Source organism: Pantherophis guttatus, chromosome 1, assembly GCF_059756535.1.
Source record: "Pantherophis guttatus breed Tessera chromosome 1, ASM5975653v1, whole genome shotgun sequence".
Classification (NCBI taxonomy): domain Eukaryota; kingdom Metazoa; phylum Chordata; class Lepidosauria; order Squamata; family Colubridae; genus Pantherophis; species Pantherophis guttatus.
Window position 1 is genome coordinate 331225814 of NC_142063.1, and position 23104 is coordinate 331248917.

General features: G+C 43.0%; 1 protein-coding gene across 2 annotated transcripts in view; it reads right to left on the reverse strand.

Moving 5' to 3' along the window:
- LOC117667478 (ras GTPase-activating protein 4-like) overlaps positions 1 to 23104 on the reverse strand; it is an 82949-nt gene that overhangs the window by 19434 nt on the left and 40411 nt on the right. For both annotated transcript variants that reach the window (XM_034420854.3, XM_034420853.3), the window contains exons 4-8: positions 22608 to 22669; positions 17032 to 17161; positions 10686 to 10767; positions 7424 to 7558; positions 453 to 544 (exon numbers count right to left, since the gene is read on the reverse strand). In XM_034420854.3, coding sequence (XP_034276745.1) covers positions 453 to 544; positions 7424 to 7558; positions 10686 to 10767; positions 17032 to 17161; positions 22608 to 22669 — 501 coding nt within the window. The remainder of the gene's footprint in view (positions 1 to 452; positions 545 to 7423; positions 7559 to 10685; positions 10768 to 17031; positions 17162 to 22607; positions 22670 to 23104) is intronic.

A 23104-nucleotide genomic window follows, 5' to 3' on the forward strand; every position in this document is an offset into this window, starting at 1 on the left:
CTCAAAATTTCCGCTACCGGTTCTCCAGAACTGGTCAGAACCTGCTGAATGCCACCTCTGGCTCCACACTTATTCTCCAAAGAAGCAAAATTAATCTCAGATGCTCCCAATAGCCTTAGGGCAAAATTAACTAATCCGACAAAAATAAATAACCCCAAGTAAAAGTAGATAAGATGAATCAGTTCAAGACACTGTAAGGCAGTGTTTCTCAACCTTGGTAGCTTGAAGATGAGTGAACTTCAACTCCCAGAATCCCGCAGCCAGCAGCGCTGGCTGGGGGATTCTGGGAGTTGAAGTCCACCCATCTTCAAGCTTCCAAGGTTGAGAAACACTGCTGTACAGCAATTTCTAATGTTTTTGGAGGAAACCCTTCTGAACTCCTGTGGTGCTCCCTAGTGTCAGTTTTCATTTCCCCTTTGATAATCTGGTAGGTACTGAGAATTCAGACTTACTCATCCAATCTTGGTTTGGATTTGTCTGGGCGGAGCAAAAACCATCCTTCTTCTCGCTGGACAGCCTTCAGCCTTTGGACATTGAATACCACCTGCAGATCAGAAAGGAATGTTCAAGAGAGATTGGTGGCCTCCAAAAGATGTGAACCATCCAAGAACCAGTGATCAGGTGACAAGTAGGTGATGGGCTAAGCCATTTCCCAATTGTTTCTTTCATATTAATTTTTTTTTGGGGGGTGGCGGAAGAAGCTGAGTGGCAGAAGAGATGCCATGAAGGCAAAGAGGTACACCCTATTTTTCAAAGCGGGGTTAGTATAGAGCAGGGGTGAAATGTAAAATTTGTTACTACTGGTTCTGTGGGCCTGGCTTGGTGGTGGTGGGGGTAATGTGACTGGGTGGGCGTGGCCAACTTTTTTTTTTTTTTAAACTTTTCAAAGCATTTTTTCTGCAAATGCAAAAAAATGCTTTGAAAAGCCTCTCTGATGATCAGGCAACTCAGCTGGGATCGTCAGAGAGACTTTTCAAAGCATTTTTTAAACCACCTCTTCCTCTGAAGAGGTTGCAAAAAAAAAATGCTTTAAAAGTCTCTCTGATGATCCCAGCTGAGTTGCCTGATCATCAGAGAGGCTTTTCAAAGCATTTTTTAAAAAGCCTTTCTGATGATCCCAGCTGAGTTGCTTGATCGTCAGATATTTTTTAAAAAGCCTATCTGACGATTAAGCAACTCAGCTGGGATCGTCAGAGAGACTTTTCAAAGCATTTTTTCCTGCAACCTCTTCAGCAGACGAGGTGATTAAAAAAATGCTTTGAAAAGGCTCTGACGATCCCAGCTGAGCCGCGCGATCATCAGAGGCTTTTTTTTTACTTTTAAAAGCATTTTTTCGGCGGAAAAAGTTGTAGAAAAAATGCTTTTAAAACTTAAAAAAAAAAAGCCTCTGATGATCATGCAGCTCAGCTGGGCATGGTGGGGAGGGGGCAGAGATTTTTGCTACCGGTTCTCCGAACCACCCGCTGCCATCGCTACCGGATCGGGTGATCTGGTCTGAACCGGGAGCATTTCACCCCTGGTATAGAGTCCTAGCAAATTAACACTTTATTATCAATTGTCCCATGCACAAGATCCCTGAAAGGAGAGGAGGAAAAAGCAGAAAACAGCTTATATAAAAGATTGTTCCTACTCCAAATCACTGCCACCAACTGTCCTTTAAGAGTCTCATAAAAATGCGTTGGTTGGTTTTTTTAAAAAAAAATATTCATTGTTTTTCTATTCATATGGCTTTAATATTAGCCAATATCAGTAGTGGGTTTCAAAAATTTTTTCCTACCAGTTCTGTGGGTGTGGCTTGGTGGGTGTGGCATGGCTTGGTGGGCGTGGCAGGGGAAGGATACTGTAAAATCTCCATTCCCACCCCACTCCAGGGGAAGGTTACTGCAAAATCCCCATTTTTTTTTTTTTTTTAAATTTGATTTATATGCCGCCCTTCTCCGGAGACTCAGGGCGGCTTACAATGCGTTAAGCAATAGCCTTCATTCTTTTGTATATTTTATACAAAGTCAGCTTATTGCCCCCACAAACTGGGTCCTCATTTCACCTACCTTAGAAAGGATGGAAGGCTGAGTCAACCTTGAGCGTTGGAGAGATTCGAACCAGCAGAAATTGCAGGCAGCTGTGTTAATAACAGGGTGCACTAAACCACTGTACTATCAAGGCTCCATTTCCTCCCGATCAGCTGGGATTTGGGAGGCAGAGAATAGATGGGGGCGGGGCCAGGATTTTTATTAACGGTTCTTTGAACTACTCAAAATTTCTGCTACCGGTTCTCCAGAACTGGTCAGAATCTGCTGAAACCCACCTCTGGCCAATATTGCTCGAAAATTAGCCAAGGTGGCGCAGTGGTTAGAGTGCCGCACTGCAGGCTACTTCAGCTGACTGCTAGCTGCAGTTCGGCAGTTCAAATTTCACCAGGCTCAAGGTTGACTCAGCCTTCCATCCTTCCGAGGTGGGTAAAATGAGGACCCAGATTGTTGGGGGCAATATGCTGACTCTGTAAACTGCTTAGAGAGGGCTATAAAAGCACTATGAAGCGGTATATAAGTCTAAGTGCTAGTGCTACTGCTATTTTGAGGCAGAGTTTTTCAAACTTGGCAAATTCAAGATGAGTGGACAACTCCTAGAATTCCTCCAGATGGCAGCACATAGTCAATTTATTTGAGAACTTAACCAAAAATCAGGTCTAGTAATTCAGGTAGATCAGGAAATCCCAATTGTAAGATCTCTTCCCTTTTTAAAATATGTAAATTTTAATCTGTTTTTAAATTATTGGGGTATTTTAATTTGTCTGGGCCAAAAAGTTTAATTTGATTTTATCGGGTTTTTAAATTTTGTATATTTATGTATTTTATTGTTGGCTGTTCACCGCCCTGAGTCCTTCGGGAGTAGGGCGGTATACAAATCAAATAAAACCTAAAACCTAAACCTAAGAGGTCTGGGCAGCTGGAAAGGTATCCTGGGAGACTGAACATCAAGCCATTTCTTTAACTTTGTAAGAAAAATGTGTACCTATTAAATCAAACTGATTTTGTTGGGAGTTTTTTTCTTTTTTAAAATCATCATGATTATCATCATCACCATCTTGACCCAATATAAAGCACATGCATGTATCCATATGTTGGAAGAAATGTCCATCTGGGTTCAGTTCCAAATGGGGAGAAAGACACTGGAAACATGGAGACTGCTTGGAAAGATGGTTTAACGGTGGACAGGACCACATGGTTTGAGATCCTGGGCTAAAAAGGCACATGGATGTGTGTATGAGAGAGATTTATACCCTCTGTTGGGGTTTGAATTTGAGCTTGTATTCTGATTGGTTGTCAAATTCCCATGGGGCTATGCAGGGGTAACTTTGTAGGTTGTCTGTGTCCCAGGCTTGGTTGACTTGCTGGGTGATGATGTAATGAAAGGGCTTTGGGCAATTTCTACTATGGCTCTGCCTGAAGGAGGTAGATCTTTGTTATATAGAATAGACTGGTCCAGGCCTTAATGGCCCATTGACAAAGGTGGGGGGGAGGGACTGAGTTTCTGCCTCACTATTAGGGGAAATATTCTGCCCTTTTAATATTTCCATTATTATTATTATTATTATTATTATTATTATTATTATTATTATTATTTCAATTTTTATTTATAAGTACAAACTAAACAGAACAATGAAACGTACAAAACATAAAAACATATAAACACCTATTTCAATACATGTCCAGTTTGTCGCAACTGTAATATACATTTCTCTTTGTATTTTGACTCTTCCTTATTTGGTCATTCCCTTTTGTCTATCTACGGGTACCTTCGAGACCGTCTTCTGCCACCAATAGCCTCCCACAGGCCAGTTCGCTCCCACAGAGAGGGTCTCCTCAGGGTGCCATCGGCCAAGTCATGTCGGCTGGCGACACCCAGGGGGAGGGCCTTCTCTGTGGGAGCCCCAGCCCTGTGGAATGAACTGCCCCCGGAAATTCGTAAGATTTCTGACCTCCGGGTATTTCGCTGCGCACTCAAGACCCTATTGTTCCGCCAGGCTGGGTTAGCAATATAATTTTAAATTGGATGTTTTAAATTTTTGGGGTTTTAAATTAAGCCAAATTTATTTAATATTTTTAAATTATTTTAAATTGATGTTTATTCTGTTTTTAATTAGGCTGTACACCGCCCTGAGTCCTTCGGGAGAAGGGCGGTATAGAAATAAAATTATTATTATTATTATTATTACTATTGATCTTTGTTGACCTATGTCTGTTCTTTGTTTACATCATACTATATTTGGTCATTTTGTTTACTTCCTATTGCTTCATCTCTTTCCTATCTTTCAACCAACTATACCACTTTCCCATACTAAGTAAAAGTCATGTTCTTCCCTATTTTGTAATTCCTTTGTGAGTCTATCTAATTCCGCACATTCCATAATTTTATTGATTACTTTATCTGGTGTTGGTATATCACTACTCTTCCAGTGTTGCGCGTATAGTATTCGTGCTGCTGTTATCATATGTATAATTAAATATGTTGTTTCTTTTTCGTAGTGTCCATTTAGTATGCCTAGTAGGAAGCTTTCTGGTCTTAGTTCTATCTTTTGGTGTGTTATTTCCTCTATTTGTATTTTGATCCTTTGCCAATATTGTTTCGCCATTGGGCAGGTCCACCACATATGGTAATAGGTGCCTTTGTGGTGGTTGCATTTCCAACATGTTGATGGCGTGCCGGGGAACATTCTTGCCAATCTGGCTGGTGGCAAGTGCCACCTATAAAACATTTTATAGAGATTTTCTTTATAGGATACAGACATTGTCAATTTATAATTTATTTTCCATAGTTTAATATTTAATGCCCTTTTAATATTTCCTAAAATATCTCACTTTCCTAGGAGAGGGGTGGGTGCTACCTTCCTACACATAAAAACAACTGTTGTTTGAATTTATTATTAATGCTTATTGCTTGTGTTTATTGCTTGTGTTTTATCCTTGAAAGCCACCCAAAATTACATATTATGAGATTGGTATCTGTATAAATCAATCAATCAATACATTTGTTTTGTCATTGATTTGCATCCAATGCCCAGTGTGGTGAAGAGGATCCACTGCCTCTTCACCACACCCATCTCTCTCACAAACCCCCTTTCCTGGCAGATCCCCCTCATCGTATAACATCTCCACCAAGGTGCCTTCCTAAAAGGTGCAGGTGGGTGGCCCAGCCACCTCACAGGGTACCATCCTTCCTCAATGAGTCAAATGGCCAGGGAGCCTCTTAAGAGCATGTGGGGAGGGCAGGGGCAGGGGGTCTGGCCCCAGTTCACTCCCTACCATGCATAACGATAAGAGCTGCATAGAACCAAGACGGGCGCAAATACATCTAATAAAAAAGCGGTAAAGATGACTCTGCAGTGATCTAGCAACAAAGGAAGGCAATCTCTGCTTTGTGGTGCAGTGACTCATCATTCATTACGCAGCCACATTTTCCCAGGCATTGCCAAAACGTTAAAAAAAATAAGCATCCATTCACACATTGCACCATGTGGCTTATTGGTTTGGGCTTGGGTATTGTGGCAAGCCCAACCATTTATTGAACACATAAATGAAAAGTTAATGAAAACGTAGTACTGTTCTTGTTACGAAGGATTGGATTCAAGAGAGATGCTTTTGAAAAGGCGTTTTTCTCTACTAATAAACTTGGTACGTCTTTCGGTGACACAGCTGTTATGATCTCCTCTAACGTTAGAGAATTGTTATTTTTGATTTTACATTACCCCTTTGGGTAGATTTAGATATCTCTTTGACAGTTGATTGATATGTGGCAAAACAAGATAATGTCCACGTTTTCTGATTTTATTTGTGTTTTGCAACTTCTCATGTACTTCCTTCCCATTTTTTTGTATTTGTTTTCCTATTTTTTTCGGGAAAACTGGTTAAGATAAAGCGTAATAAATAACCCAGGCTAAAGCAAGTCATGGCTTTGTACAATGGGTCTCTACCAACGCTTTTAGATAGATAGGTCCCAGTATTATTATCAAACAGCAGCTATTCTTCCTTTCTTTTTAGTGTATACTGTAGGAAGAAAAATCCGGTCTCATTCCAAGCCGGGAGAAAGGCACTGGAAATGAAACAGAGGCTGAATGCAAGGAAAGACGGTTTATTTTGTTGCCAGAAACTTCAGAGACAGCAGCATGTTTCTGGGGTGGCTGACAAAATGTCTAAGTGAGTGGATGGATCTTTATAGGGTTCTGGGGTTTTGGGTTTGAGATGCTCCAAGGGGTTGTGCAATGTAGTATGCTCTGTGTCTTTTGCTAGTCTAATCATCATCATCATCTTTATTTAATGACCCCATAATCCCTTGCAGGGTAGAGTTTTGGCAACTGAATAGAGCTAGCAGTGTGTTTTAATGGCCGGATGCCCTTCCCATCATCAATGCGGAGTTTTGTTCAGCAGATATATTCTCAGTGTGCCCAGAGAGAGAAATATCTGCCTCTACCTAGGATCGAATTCACAGCCTCCTGATTGTGAGGCGAGAGCTCCACCTCTAGGCCACCGTGCCTCTCCTTTTGCTAGTCTAATGGTGGTGGGTAAATCCTATTATCATGTCTAAAAGGTCAGGTCCTGTTCTTGGAATTTGGGTGGGGGGATGCAAATTCTTAATCCCATCAACTCCAGGTTTCTGTGGAAACTTGTGGCTGAAGGTGTTTTGTTTGTGAATAGATTGGCCCAGTCTTTCTTAATGGATACAAAAGATCTCTAAAGACTTGAGACCAGTGGTGAAATCCAAATTTTTTTACTACCGGTTCTGTGGGGGTGGCTTGGTGGGCGTGGCAGGGGAAGGATACTGCAAAATCCCCATTCTCTCCCTACTCTGGGGCCAGCTAGAGGTGGTATTTGCCGGTTCTCCGAACTGCTCAAAATTTCCGCTACCAGTTCTCCAGAACCTGTCAGAACCTGCTGGATTTCACCCCTGCTTGAGACTTCTGCTTGAGGCTATGAGCCTGCTTTTTGCCTTGCTTCTCCATGCTTCTCCTTTGGGGAAATATAATATTCTGTCCTCTTTTTAATATTAAGAATAAAGAATATTTTAATCGGGGGGGGGGGGTTCCTTCCTACAGTACTAAGAAAAAAAGAAGGAAGAAACAGTGAAAAAACAAAGAAACAAACATCGGCGTGATTGAGAACCCTACTATATTCGAGGCAGTACTAGCACCCAAGTCCTTGCTGATTTCAACTGCAGCCATGTTTAATTTTCAGGCCTTCGTATCCCATGTCTTAGTCACAAGAATTTGCAAGCAGCTACTTCAGGTTATTCCCCGCCCCTCCCCCCCTCGGTTCTCAAGTTAGAGTTTCTAAATATAGCCCAAACAGGACAGCCTTTCAACAGAGCCGCCTCCTTGCTCCTCACATGTTCCAACCTGCCTTCAGCGTGTCCTTCTTTTTCAACTCACCTTCCCCAAAAAATCATTCCTGCTGACAAGATCCCAATCCCAGACTTCAACAATGCACAGCTTTTCTGCGGCTGACTCATCCAGGTCAAACTCAAAGGTCTCGTTCCATCTGGGGTAGCAAGATTTTTTGATCACCTGAAGAAAGAAATAGGAAGACAATTCCATTGTACAGGTAGTCCTCAACTTACGCCCACAATTGAGCTCAACGTTTCTGTTGTTAAGCAAGGCAATTGGGTGAGTTTTGCCCCATTTTTTATGATCGTTCTTGCCACGGTTGTTAAGTGAATCACTGCAATTGTTCAGTTAGTTAGTTATGAAGTAAATCTGGCTTCCCCCATTGACTTTGCTAGTCAGAAGGTCACAAAAAGGGATCACATGACCCCAGGACCCTACAACTGTCATAAAGATGAGTCAGTGGCCAAGCACCTGAATTTTGATCACATGACCACGGGGATGCTGCAAGGGTCATAAGCGTGAAAAATGGTCATAGCATAACACAGCCCTTTTTTTCATGTTGTTGTAACACTGAACAGTCACTAAACTTGTAAGTCAAAGACTACCTGTATCTGTTCTGCCCCAGCTACGGATCCCAAAGAACACAGCACACGCAAACTCCGAACAAAACTTAGTTTACTCAAAAATGCAGTTTTAGCAAATGCCGGCTGTTAATAAAGCATTCTTAACAGCCTGCCAGAATTCCATAGATAAGATATTCAGTGTCTTACTGGAGTTGGCAGAAAGCCCAGAAACAAGGTTTGCAGAGACATCCCAACACGATGGTTAGCAAACTAAAGTTGTTTCCTGCAGCTTGTTACTAGCTGTGTACTTTCTTAAATAGGCTAAGGGAGTGGCCAATTAGCCCCAAGCCTTACTCTCGAGGAGACCTCCTCTGAGGAACCACTCTTGCCTTTTGGCAGCTCTGCGTGCCCGTGCATTGAGAAGAGGCTCCTCCTCTTCCTCCTCTTCACTTAAAAGAGCTTCTGGAGGTTCTGAAGGCCCTGACTGAATCCCTGCCTCTGGCACCACCTCTTCTTCAGCCTCCTTGCTGTCCGACTAGAGCGCCGGCTGCACAGGTTGCTGGCACAGCACTACACCAGCTTCCTCGTCGTCGGGATCAGCAACAATCCGCGCAGGCCACTGGCGGGCCAAAACAGTATCAGGGAAATCCTAAAAGGAAATATGGCAGCCTGCCTAAGATGTGTTCTGCCCCAGCTACGGACCCCAAAGAACACAGCACACAAAGTCTGTACCAAACTTAAATTTACTAAAATAACTCAGTCTCTTCCAAACAAAGGCTGTTAATAAATTTTCTTAACAGCCTACAAGAAACCAAAGATAAAGTAATCACAATCTTACTAAGGTTGGCAGAAAGCCCAGAAGCAATTTTGCAGAGAATCCAGACGCAAAGGAGAGTGAACTAAAGTTGTTCCCTACAACTTGCTTCAGTCAGCATTCCTCCTTAAATAGGCTAAGGGAATGGCCAATTAGCCCCAAGCCTTACTCTTGAGGAGACCTCCTCCTGAGGAGCCACTCCTGTCTTTTGGCTGCTCTGCGCGCCCATGCATTGAGAAGAGGCTCCTCCTCTTCGTCCTCTTCACTTATGGGAGCTTCTGGAGGTTCTGAAGGCCCTGGCTGAATCCCTGCCTCTGGCACCACATCTTCTCCAGCCTCCTCATTGTCTGACTCAAGTGCCAGCAGCACAGGCTGCTGGCGCAACACCACACCAGCCTCCTCACTGTCAGAACCAGCTACAATCCGCACAGGTCGCTGACAGGCCACAACAAGATGGGAGATACTCCATTGATGCCAGATTACAACTCCCATATGCGCCAGTAACATGATAAAGAATTCCATTGGTTGAGGAAGATGGGTGGAGGGTTATGGTTAAATGAATCTTTGGAGACTGACAGCTACGGAAAATTACAGCATTGAATGCACGCAACACATTTCCCTATTTCAGTCCACTCAACACTGTCATCTACAGGTAGTCCTTGATTTATGACCATTTATTTAATGATGGTTCAAAGTTATGAATGTCTTGGAAAAAGTGACTGTGGCCTGTACTTATGACCATCACCCCACCCCTGCGGTCACATGATCGCAATTCGAGTTTTTGACAGCTGGCTCGTATTTATTTACAACGGGTTGCAGCATCCTGTGGTAACATGATTACGATTCACAACTCTTTTTTGCAGTTTTCTAGCAAAACCTGGCCATTACAAAAGTTGGATTTGCTTAACAATCAGTATAAAAATTGTCATAAAATTATGTCTGACTCAACTTATGACTACAACGACTTAAGTACAATAGAAATGTTAGTCCCATTTGTGATTGTTAAGTCGAGGGCTATTTGTAGTAATGGAAACTATAATAGAAACTCTTTTTTAATGATCCAGCTAGGTCAGGGGTATCAAACTCACGTCATCATGGCAGTGTCATGTGACATATCGGGACTTTTCCCCCCCTTCGCTAAACCGGGTGTGGGCATGGCCGGCGCGATGCATCTGGCCCGCGGCCTGCGAGTTTGACAGCCCTGAGCTAGGCAGATAAAACCCTTGGCCAGTCACACACACACACACACACACGTCTGTCTATCGATCTACCAATCTATCTACCTACCTATCATTTATCTCTATATCTATCTATCTATCTATCTATCTATCTATCTATCTATCTATCTATCTCTATATCTGTCTATCATCTCTCTATCTTTATCTATCTATCTCTCTATCTACCTACCTATCTACCTATTTATTATCTAGTGTGTGTGTGTGTGTGTGTGTGTGTGTGTGTCTGTGTGTGTGTGTGTGTGGTTATGGCTGGCCAAGGGTTCTGTATATTATATATGGGTTTTTTTCCTAGTTCAGCAAGCCAAATTTTTCCTGTTTGTTAAAGCCAGATTGGGAATTATGAAATTTGAAACTTTATGTATTTTACTGAAGTGTTGGGCTTTTAAAAAAACCTTTTGCACTTTGTTTTTACTGAATTTTTAATCTGAGTTGCCTTAAACCTTTCCAACTGTCAGTCATGAATCTAATGAAATAAATCTGTGGGGTAAAAGATCATAAACTTAGGTGCGACTCACTTAACAATTGCCTTGTTTAGCAACAGAAATTCTGGTCCCAATTGTGGTCGTAAGTCAAGCACCGCCTGTAGTAATATGGGCCATTAATAAATTGTAAAGCAAAGTTGGATAGGTAGAAATAATCAACTACAATTTCAAAAATTGGTATAGTCCCATCTTCTTCTCCTCTCAACTCACCGAAGTCTCCTGAATTTTGCTATTATAGCGGACTCTGACAAAAGGATCAGAAGCTCCATTCCGGTCTTTCCGAGCTAAATCCCTTGAAAGAAAGAGAAGGAAGGTTATAGAACATAAGAAAAAAAACCAAGATACGTTCAACTTCCAAAAAACTAGTTTACCCTATTGTTCTGCCCCAGCTATGAACCCCAAAGAATGCAGCACGCACAAAGCCCATACAAACCTTAGTTTACTAATTAAAGACATCAGCTTTCTTAGTAGTTATTCGAACACAAGTACAGTTTAAATCAGTCTTTTCTGAACAAGGGCTATTAATTTAACTTCATTAACAGCCGACAAGAATCCAAAGAATAATAATTCTAAGTTACAGTATTTCAGATAACCGTAATCTTACTGTAGTTGGCAGAATGCCCAGAAGCAATTTGCAGGAAAACTGGCAAGAGAGAAACAAGAGCCGAATCAAACGTTTCTGGAATCAAGACGCGAAGGAATATGAACGAAGTTGTTTCCTGCAAATTGCATCAGTCGTCGTCTTTCCTTAAATAGGCTAAGGGAGTAGCCAATTAGACCCAAGCCTTACTCTCGAGGAGACCTCCTCCTGAGGAGCCACTCCTGCCTTTTAACAGCTCTGCGCACTCGTGCATCGAGAAGAGGCTCCTCCTCTTTGTCCTCTTCACTTATGGGAGCTTCTGGAGGTTCTGAAGGCTGTGGCTGAATTTCCGCCTCTGGCACCACATCTTCTCCAGCCTCCTCATTGTCTGACTTGAGTGCCAGCTGCACAGGCTGCTGGCGCAGCACCACACCAGCCTCCTTGCTGTCGGAATCAGCTACTAACTGCACAGGCTGCTGACGGGCCACAACACCTATACATTTGGCATACCTTTGAATACAAGCTGGGAATTGTGTTCAGTTCTAGGACACTGCCTGGACAAGTGTCCTGCAATTTTCTTGGCAAGGTTTTTCAGAAGTGGTTTCCCATGGCCACATTCCTAGGGCTGAGAAAAAGCTGGCTTTGTGCCTAAAGCAGCAGGACTAGAACTCCCAGTCTCCTGGCTTCTAATCTGATGCCTTAAATACTGCAGCAAATTAGTGCTCTCAACCCTGCAGTACCCAAATATTAGTACCGTTTTATAAATCCTAAGTAAGACCACGCCTGGAAAACTGCATCCACTTTTAGTCACCACATTACAAAAAAGATGTTGAGACGTTGGAAAGAGTACAGAGAAGAGCAACTAAGATGATTAAAGGCCTGGAGACTAAAACATATGAAGAACGGTTGCAGGATTTGGGTTTGGCTAGTCTAGAGAAAAGAAAGACTGGGGGGGGACACGATAGCAGTATTCCAGTATTTGAAAGGCTACCGCGAAGAGGAGGGGGTTAACTTATTTTCCAAAGCTCCAGAAGGCAAGGCAAGAAACAATGGATGGAAACTAACCAAGGAGCGAAGCAACCTGGAATTAAGAAGAAACTTCCTAACAGTGAGGATAATTAACCAGTGGAACAGCTTGCCTTCAGAAGTTGTAGGTGCTTCATCACTGGAGGTTTTTAAGAAAACGCTGGTCAGCTACCTATTTAAATTGATATAGGGCAGTGATGGTAACATTTCCGGCACTGAGTTCCCAAACTGGAACGCGCACGTATGTGCATGCACATGTGCACACTGGAGCATCGGAAACCCAAAGACCAACTGGCTGGGGTGCACATGCCTGTTTTTTGGCCGATTTTGGCTGTTTTTTGAGCCATTTTTAGGCCGTTTTCTGGGCTGTTTTTTTGGGCCATTTTTCAGGCTGTTTTTCAAGCCATTTTGGGGCTGTTTTTCGGCCCAAAACAGCCTGAAAACAGCCCGAAAAACAGCCTGAAAACAGCCTGTTTTTTGGCCATTTTTCGGGCCGTTTTCAGGCTGTTTTCTGGTGCTCCGGCGCCCGCGAAGACCAGCTGACTGGTGTGCATGTGCACGCTGGAAACCAGAAGAGCAGCTGGTGACAGCGTGCATGCCCATAGAGACTGCTTTGCGTGCCACCTCTGGAACGTGTACCATAAGTTCATCATCACAGATATAGGGCTTGAGCAGGGGGTTGGACTAGAAGACCTCCAAGGTCCTTTATAGCTCTATTCTGATTAAGATCAAATTGGTGCTCTTCCACCTGCAGACTCTTGTATACTGCGAAGAAAGCATAGCCACTCCTGAAGGATACAGGAAATCTAAGGGCAAGTCAGTCTTTTAGAGAATTCTTATACTCATAACTCCATGCAGATAAGTAAAAATCTGTCTCCTTTGGGAATCAATACTTTAGTCCTCTGAACTGTTTTATTTTGTTTGCTGTACAAAATAGCATTTTCTTGACTTCCTTATGATTTCCAGGATGCCCCTCTAGCTCTCAACCCTTAAAAAGGTAACGGTAAAGGTTCCCCTCGCATATATGTGCTAGTCGTTCCCAACTCTAGGGGGCGGAGCTCATCTCAGTTTCTAAGCCGAAGAGCCAGCGCTGTCCAAAGACGTCTTCGTGGTCATGTGACCGGCATAACTAAACGCCAAAGGTGCACGGAGCGCTGTTACCTTCCCACCAAAGGTGGTCCCTATTTTTCTACTTGCATTTTTTACGTGCTTTCAAACTGCTGGATTGGCAGAAGCTGGGTCAAGTAACGGGAGCTCACCCTGTTACAGGGCACTAGGGATTCGAACTGCTGAACTGCCGACCTTTTGATCGACAAGCTCAGAGTCTTAGCCACTGAGCCACTGCGTCCCTTCGCTTTCAATCCTTGAAAGTTTGCAACTGTTCAGGCACACGCCATTTGGTTTTATCTTTCCTAGCCCATCTTTTAATTGCAAGATGGTTTTTTTTTTCTAACTCTAATTACATAGGTCTATTAAACAGGAAGATCCACCGGGGAGTCTTGGAGAACTGTGTTGCTTGGACAATAAACAAAGAGGAATTCTGAGATTCGTGTGATTCAGAAGAATTGGAACACGAATGAACAATGGTAAAATCCTCAATAACGGCACAAAACCTTCAGCTCCCATATGGTTCCCCCAGAGCCCCTTTTGTCATTCCTATCAAAAGGCCTTTAAAATTAATGATAAAATGCATCCTGTAAGGAGGCTGCCCTCCCTCGCTTTCTTCTTTTCTCCCTCACCCCTTCCTGGTGATCCTCTCTGTAATGTTCAAAACAGAAAATCACTACTCACAGAGATGGCTTGTAATTTCAAAGTAGTTTCCTTCAATTACAAACTGGGGTTTTATTTTAATGAAAAAATATAGGATGCTTGTATCCAGCAGTGACCTGATGGATTCCAAGGCACAAGAAAAGAAAGGAAATGGAAAAGTTCACAGTTCTGATTCATGTTGCCAGATCCTTTGCTTGCAGAAAGTATTAAAAAATATGCATTCCCCACCCCCACCCCCCAGTAAAACACATCTTTTTCAATCTTTGCTCCAATTTTACCCTATTAAAACCGTCTGCTTTGTTATGGTAGCCTGGCTTTAAATTATATTTCTTTGGTTATGGCAGAAGCCTGTCACAAAACACTCAGAACCCCAGGATATGTTCCAGATATATGGACCGATTCTCCAAATTCTCAGCAATGCCCATTAGAGAATTTAACAAAACAGAATAACAGAGGTGGATGGGACCTTGGAAGTCTGTACTTCCTGAGAATGCTCAGGAAGATAAATCTATCTCAGAATCTACTTCTGTCCTACTCTTGCAGCACCATTGAGAGTGTCCTGACATACGGCATTCTTGCATGGTATGGGAGCAGCTCTGTAGCGGACAAAAAAGCTCTACAGAGAATCATTAAAACTGCCCAGAATATCATCGGGCTCCAGCTACCAGCCCTGGACGACATCTTCGAATCTTGCTGTTTGAGGAAGTTGCATAACATTCTCTTCCCATCCTGCTTACAATCTTTTTGGACTGTTGCCTTCTGGCAGAAGATACAGAACAATTAAAACTTGGACCACACGTTTTGTGAATAGTTTTTATCCCAGAGCAACAATGAACTAAAGGGCCAACATCAGTGAGCTGTTGGACAGCATTACTTGGTCTGTTGTGTGGATGTTTGGGTGGTTTAGGGGCGGGGAATTTGTGGTGAGTGGGGGTGTGTTTGGGGATTGTTATGGGTGTTGGTCCTGGTCTTTGGTAGTTAAATTAATTTCGTTGTATGGGTATACTGTGTATATACGTACAATGACAATGAAGTTATTATTTACTTTATTCATTAAACATGAAACTCAGTCAACTGAACATTCAAAAATGTATCACAAATACCACTGACTGTGCTAATGGTTGATACAGGTTGCTGCCAGTGTCCTAGGTCTCAACCAAGTACCTTCTTAAGATGTATGATGTTCCAAGTAGCGCAGTTTTTTGCAGTTCCACTGGTGTTATTGCAGGAAGCTGCAATTTGTTGATGTATCTTATAAAATTCTTGGACATGGTACAAGTGCCCCAATGACAATGGGTAATTTGTTGTTGTTGTTGTTATTATTATTATTAATATTCTAATCCAACTCTTGTTCAACCAGGAGACCCTATCCCATTCCAGTCCAATGGCTAGCCAATCTTTTCTTAAAAACCTGCAACGATGGAAAGCAATCTAGCTAAAAGACAGCAGACTGGGAGACATTGGCCTAGTATCAAACTCGCATCGTCACGGTGTCATCACATGATGCATCACGACTTTTTCCTCTTCACTAAACTGGGCGTAGGAGTGGCCAGTGCGTGACACATCCGGCCTGCGGGCTGCAAGTTTGACACCCCTTGCCTAGCCTGAAGTTTCTCAAACTTCAATGACATTAAGATGTGTGGACTTCAATTCCCAGAATGCTGGTTGGGGACATTCTGGGAGTTGAAGTCCACACATCTTCAAGTTGTTGAGGTTGAGATAGATAAATTGCTGGTTTATTGGTCATTCCTTTGATTTTAGGTTGCTAGGCACAGTTCGTTACTATCAATCTCCTTTTATTGAGGTTAGCCGCCCAGAGTCCCTTGGGAGTTGGGTGGCATAGAAATGCGATAAATTAAATTAAATTAAATTAAATTAGAAAAAGAGAGCTACACCAGCTCAGAATGTTCCCAGACAGGAAAGGTTTGGCTGAGTCTCTAAAGCTAGTCGGAAGCTTAAGACCTGAAAACAACAGGACAAGTGGAAGTCGCAGTGACTTCTAAGATTAAGAAATTCTGGCAGCAGAACCCCTGTAAAATAAGTCTAGAAAGTGTAAACAACCCTCTGTTTTGTATTCCAGGACATGACATGAAGGAAAATGACGTGGTAATCTTGCTAATGCTAAACAGGGTTAGGTTTGATTTTGTACATCCCCCATTATGAAGGAAGGGGAGGGGAAAATGGAAACTAAAAGAAAGAACACTCAAAGGCCTCAGTAATAGGACCAAGCTGAAATATCTCCCTAATTTTGCAATTTTCAAGAATGCTAGAGTTTATTTTAAGATTATTATTTTTAGGATAGAGAATGTTCCATTTTCTCTTTGGGTTTCCCTTTTCTTTTCAACCTTACCTGGTTTAAACAACGTATGTACTGTAGGGCAGTGGTGAAATCCAATTTTTTTTTACTACCAGTTCTGTGGGTGTGGCTTGATGGGCATGGTGTGGCTTGGTGAGGGTGGCAGGGGAAGGATGCTGCAAAATCTCCATTCCCTCCCCATTCCTGGGGGAAGGATATTGCAAAATCTCCATTCCCACCCCACTCCGGGGCCAGCCAGATGTGGTATTTGCTGGTTCTCTGAACTACTCAAAATTTCCTCTACCGGTTCTCCGAACAGCTCAAAATTTCCGCTACCAGTTCTCCAGAACCTGTCAGAACCTGCTGGATTTCACCCTTGCTATAGAGGTTGTCTTGGCCTTCTTCCAGAATTTTAAAAAAAATCTATTTTGGCCTCCACCTCTAGGCAGGGGTGGTATTCACTTACCTTCGCTACCAGTTCACAAATGTGAGCACGTGCGCATGTGCAGAGTGTCAAAAACGTGGATAAATGGGACATGATTACGTCTAGGCGGGTGGGCAGAGCCACCCACAGTCTCTGCTACTGGTTTGCCAGAACCAGATAGAACTGACTGAATACCACCACTGCCTCTAGGGTTTTCTAGTGGTCTTCTGCACAACTACTAACCACTTTGCCATAACCGCTTGCTATGTAGACTTAAATGGTTTTAAAAAGGAGGAAAACATAACAGTTCAATCAGCAATTGGCCATGAGCACAGGAATTACTTGGAGTTTAGACCTCGTCTTCTCTTCCTTCCTTCCTCTGCTTTCTCCAAGGAGTTAAACATTCTCAGTGCTGCCTCCTTGCAAGTCCCTCTGTTCTTTCCTTGGCCCCCAGACTTACCTGGCATCAAACACAACACAGCGCAACTTCCTTGCAGCACTGTTGCCAATGATCTCGATCTGCAGGTGGATTTCTCCTTGCACTTCCTCATCGGGGTCGATTTCCATGAGGTTCAACCAACCACTGTAGCCTAAGAACAGGAGCATGCAGAGAAGGAGGGAGGGGGAGAAAACCAAAGGTGTACGATGAGAACAGCAGCAGAGTCTACCTTGCAGGGATGGTGCAAGGTGAGACTTCAAGAAGATCATCAAACACTTTCTTGACATTTCACTCCCACCTCATGATTATCCTCTATTGGTTAAAGTTTGGTGCTGTCTTTCCTTCTACAGTTCAAGGCAGCATTCATTTACTCTCTGCCACGGTTATATATCCCCCTGCAATCAGACAGGTAGGATGGGCTGAAATAGAAACTTCCTCCAGGAAAGTTCTCTGCTTATCGTCTGGTTTACACGCATTGCACAAAGTCGTTGTGTGTTGATTAAATTTGAGTTAACGAATAAGCCAGCATACGTTTGCACAAAATGGTAGCCTAATCCACTATGGCATATAACCACAAAAGTTGGATTGACCCAACAGAATAAACATTGGCATTACTATTACTACTACTACTACTACTACTACTACTATGTTGTGACTGAGGCTCACGTAGTGATTACCAAACACAATTCAGTCCTGAACAAACTTATTTTATTAAAACAGTTGAGAATTAATTCATTCTCAACTTAGTCCAAAACAAATTCTTCATAATCAGTCCTATGGCCTTATCACAACCTTTGATGTCTTTGGCAACCTGCCAAAGGCTTTTCTTGGCAAAACCCCCACAAAGTTCAAGAGTCGCTGACAAGAAGCACTGGAATCAACGTTGCTTTTCTACAAAGAACCCAACGGCTCGTTGCTGCTCTTTTAAGCCTTATGGAAGTGGCCAATCATCTTCTGGCCTTACTCCCGAGTCGTCCTTTTTGCTTCAGCTGCTCTTGCCTTCTGACAGCTCTTCGCATGTGTGCACTAGGAACAGGCTCCTCCTGTTCCTCTGCCTCTCTGCTGTCTGTCTCTGGAGGTTCCGGAGTCCGCGCATCGCTCACAGATGGCCCTGGCCCCATCTCTGCCTCTGATGCAGAGCCCTCGTCCGGGCCTTCCCCTGACTCCAGAACTGGCCCATTGTTCTCCCCAGTCTCCTCACTATCTGACTCCACTGCCAGGTCCACAGGCTGCTGGCGGACCACAACATACTACTACTACTATGGTACATTTGTGTTGTAAGCGCCTACCAAGGCGCTTCGGGGTTGAAAGGATTAATAAAGGAGAATATTTGTAGCTCAGGGTTGAACTGAGGGTCCTTGGTGCTCTCTGAGCTTGCTTGTTTTCTTGCAGATGTTTCATTACCCGAGCACAGAGGTCCTTTTCCACTCTGCTTAGGACAGGGGTGTCAAACTTGATTTTATTGAGGGCCACATCACAGTTGTGTTTGACCTTAGGGGGAGGCAGACTGGGCATGGCCAGGGTGGGTGTGGCCAGCTCGATGTCACTCGTGTCAGGGGCGCTTGTGGTGGCCCGAGTGCTCTGCCAGCAAAAATGGGCTCCTGAGCTCCGTTTTTGGCTGCCACAACTTCCTGCAACCTTTTGTCTGCGGCCCTCCCAAGCTTCATTTTCCCTGGCAGAGGGTTGCAAGAAGCTGTGGCAATTGAAAACAAAGCTCAGAGCCTATTTTCGCTGGCAGAGGCACCGCGAGCCAGTCCTTTGCTGTTTCCAGGGCAGCCCTGAGGGCCAGATCTAAGCACCCTGTGAGCCGGAGCCGGCCCCCAGATCTTGAGTTTGACATCCGTGGTTTAGGAGATTAAAATGGTTGATTCTTTATTTAAAACATCTGTATCCAGTCTTAATGAAACTGAATCTTGTTCAGCACTGTGAACCTCCTCCTGTTAGCAGCCAGTGACGTTGTACAGCAGCCGGATACGCTGTATTGCATCTCGCCTTGTGGCTCGTTTATTAGCGAAAAACCCAAAACCAACAGCTGCGTTCTCCCAATGGGCTTTGCCTGGTTACTGAAGTGACTCATTTTCTGAATGATAAAGTGAACCATAAACTAAAAACAAAACACAAGGAGGGTTTGCAAAACACATTAAACCATGCACACACATACATACACGCGCACACACACCTAGCTAAAGTTTATAGGAGACAAGCATATAGTCTGTCGGGTCCCTTTTAAACTGACTTAATGGTGTTGTTCGAACACAGTGTGTCCTCAGTTCTTCCCCATTCTAATCCCACCTAAACTAGATGGAAGTTGGGGTTACAAAAGGAAGAATGCTTACTCTCTTTTCTTGGAAAGGGAGATTAAGCACCTGAGGGCAGGACAAGAAGCAATGGGTGGAAATTAATCAAGGAGAGAAGCAACCTAGAACTAAGGAGAAATTTCCTGACAGTTAGAACAATTAAATTAGTGGAACGACTTGCCTCCAGAAGTTGTGAATGCTCCAACACTGGAAGTTTTTAAGAAGAGATTAGATAACTGTTTGTCTGAAGTGGTGTAAGGTTTCCTGCCTAAGCAGGGGGTTGGACTAGAAGACCTCAAAGGTCCCTTCTAAGTCTGTTATTCTATTCTATTCTATTCTATTCTATTCTATTCTATTCTATTCTATTCTATTCTATTCTATTCTATTCTATTCTATTCTATTCTATTCTATTCTAAATAGGCAACATAACCCACCTAAAACCAGGAGCCTGTGAATCCTAGCCTATCTTTGGCATGAAGCCAGCAGGGTGATTTTGGGCCAGTCCCTCTCTCTCAGCTCTAGGAAGAAGGTAACAGCAAGCCTCTTCCAAAAAATGTTGCAAAAAACTCAACAAAGACTGGTGCAGGGAGTCACCAAATGTTAAGACACAAAGGCACACTTTAAAAAACAAACAAACACCTGAGCTGACAAAATTCACTGCGTGGTTAGAGCACATATTGATCACAAGCTGGTCAACCTGCTTTGTAATTTTTTTCCCAATAGAACTGGAAGACAAGAATTTCTGTGCTCCTTTTTTACCCTTAAAAGAGCTTTCAAATTCAGCCCCAGCAACTGCAGAGAGAAAATTTCTCCCTGCCCCCATCTCAAGGATGAGTCAGTTTGCTTCCAATAGATCCCCCCCCCAGATTTTTAAGTAAGCATCTCACGTCCTCTGTCTAGAATGGAAGTTAGAAAAGAACCAAAATAAAATAAAATAAATATTCTGTGCAAAGAAAGAGAGAATCCTGCTAAAAAAAGGTCTTCCCTTCTCTGCTATGGTCCAGAGTGCTCTGATCCAGAGAACGACAGATTATCAACAACCGAGAAGTTATGGCAATCAAGAATATTTGTAGCTCTAAAGATTCTTTAGAATCTCTAAAGAGGGACGCAGTGGCTCAGTGGCTAAGACGCTGAGCTTGTCAATCGAAAGGTCGGCAGTTCAGCAGTTCGAATCCCTAGTGCCGCGTAACAGGGTGAGCCCCCGTTACTTGTCCCAGTTTCTGCCAACCTAGCAGTTAGAAAGCACATAAAAAATGCAAGTAGAAAAATAGGGACCACTTCGGTGGGAAGGTAACAGCGTTCCGTGCGCCTTTGGCATTTAGTCATGTTGGCCACATGACCACGGAGCCGTCTTTGGACAGCGCTGGCTCTTCGGCTTTGAAACGGAGATGAGCACTGCCCTCTAGAGTCAGGAACGACTAAGGGAACCTTTACCTTTACCTTACTAAAGATTCTTGATCAGCTTTGACTGAGAAGAAAAGCTACAGGAGCTTATGTTATGTAGCGTCTAAATCAGCACTGACATAGTGAAGACAGCAAGACTATAGAAACCTGGGCCATTTAAAGATGTGTAGACTTCAACTCCCAGAATTCCCCAGCCAGCTTTGCTTCCCTTGCTGGTTGCAGAATTTTGGGAGTTGAAGTCCACACATCTTAAAGTGGTCAAGGTTGGAAAACAAAGAGGTTAACTCCTATTGAGGCTGAGTTATACTTTTAAGATGGATTGTTGGCCCAGCCTCAACAGAGCCTTCTCAATTTGTACAACTCTTTTAAATTAAAATAGGGTCATTCTCAGCCATTGGAGACTTGGGCGGGAAAAACAGGTACACAAACTTAAGAGGGTTGAGGACAAGAGACACCCTGATTAAAGATAACTTAAATGTTTAATACAGGTAGTCCTCAACAATGACCACAATTGAGCCCAAAATTTATGCAGTTAACTGAAAAATTTGCTAAGTGAATTTGTCCCATGTTACGACTTTTCTTGCCACATTTCTTAAGTGAATCACTGCATTGGTTAAATTAGTAACATGACTGTTAATTTGTAAATTTGAAACATGGTCATAACTCACTATTTTCAGTGCCATTGTCACTTCGAACAGTCACTAAATGAACTGTTGTAAGCTGAGGACTACTTGTATTGAAAAATGGATTTTATTTATTCTATGGAGTGACAATGACCACTCCTTCAATTTCTTTCCCTTTGTTCTAGAGGAGCCATGGGGGCCATACATAAAGCTTTGTGGGAATCACCTGTTCTCCAACTCCAGTTTATAGTTTGCCCTCCAAAATTGCAGCCAAAGCTCGTGCATATTCCTTAAGTGCAATGCACAATGGTTGAAGAGTGCAACCTGAAGCAAGGCCAAACAAAATAAGGAAAGTCTACACAATAAGAAGGAGAGGACACCACAAATCCAGGTTCACACACAACGAAGTTAAAATAGGATTTTGTATTCAGTGCATTGTGAGAACCCAACCATTAGCTTAGCACAAAGAGTGAACCAGAAGATGCAATGAAGGTATAATATGGAGCACAAGATGTTCTGTGACACCCATGTTTTGTTTGATTAACTTGGGTTCAGCAAGTTACTGTGAACTCATCCATTAAATCTGGGTGTTGTTAAAAGCTAATGGTCTTCCTCCCTCTTCCTCCCCTCTTCTGAGCTACAATCTCTCCATCCAGCTTTAACCATGACCCCCCTCGGATGAAGTGAGATGAGGTGAGTCCCTCCAAGCATTTTAGCCTGCCATTTTATCTGGGCAAATTAATTAGATTTGGAGCTTGCAAGCAAAACGATAAAGGCAAAGGTTTTCCCTGTCCAGTCGTGTCCGACTCTAGGGGGTAGTGCGCATCTCTGTTTCTTAACTAAGGGAGCTATCATTATCTGAAGATGCTTCCATGGTCATGTGGCCATCATGACTATACACCGAGATGCACGGAACGTTGTTACCTTCCCATCAAAGTGGTACTTATTTATCTACTCGCATTCGCATGCTTTCAAACTGTTAGGAGCTGGGGTAAGTAATGGGAGCTCACCCTGTTGTGTGTCACTTGGGTCTCAAACCCGGGCTGTCAGCTTTCCAGCTGACAAGCTCAGCATCTTTAACCACTGAGCCATTGCGCCCCCTTTGCAAGCAGAAGTATTGATCGTTCGGCTTTTAGAAATGAGATACCTGGACAGAAAATAGTTCTAATAGTAGATTCAAAAGGGAGAAGAAATGATCGCATTCATTTCTGCATCCAATCCATTAACTCATTCAAATGAAGAGATGTCTTTCTCAGCCAAGAGGGAATCTCACCTTTCGGATGCTCGGCCAACAAACTTTGGGGGATGCACACCTTCCCAATGACGTCATCCCGGCTGTTACAAGGAAGACAAACAAGACAAGGCAAGGTAAATGGAGTATCACTACCAATCACCCCTGAGCACTTCAACATTATAAGAAGGGGAGCCTAAAGCTATAAATATATTGATAATATTTTATATGGGAGCCAGAACCCACAACAGAGTCACAATGCCCTGTACAATAATCTTTATGAACTTTCAGAACCAGCTCTTTCAAAATGTCACAAGACTCTGCTTGTGCTGCCACCCTTTAATCATTTGTGCCTCTGCCAATATATTTGCTTTCTTCTTCTCATATAACTCTAAAGTGCTGGAGATGCTAGGAAACTCCTGTATTATATTACTTTAAAAAGCCTACATAAAGCACTTTTTCTTCATCCAGTCACCCATCCCCAAACCAATAAAATCTAATGCCACCTAGTGGGTAAACATTGCATAATGCAATTATCC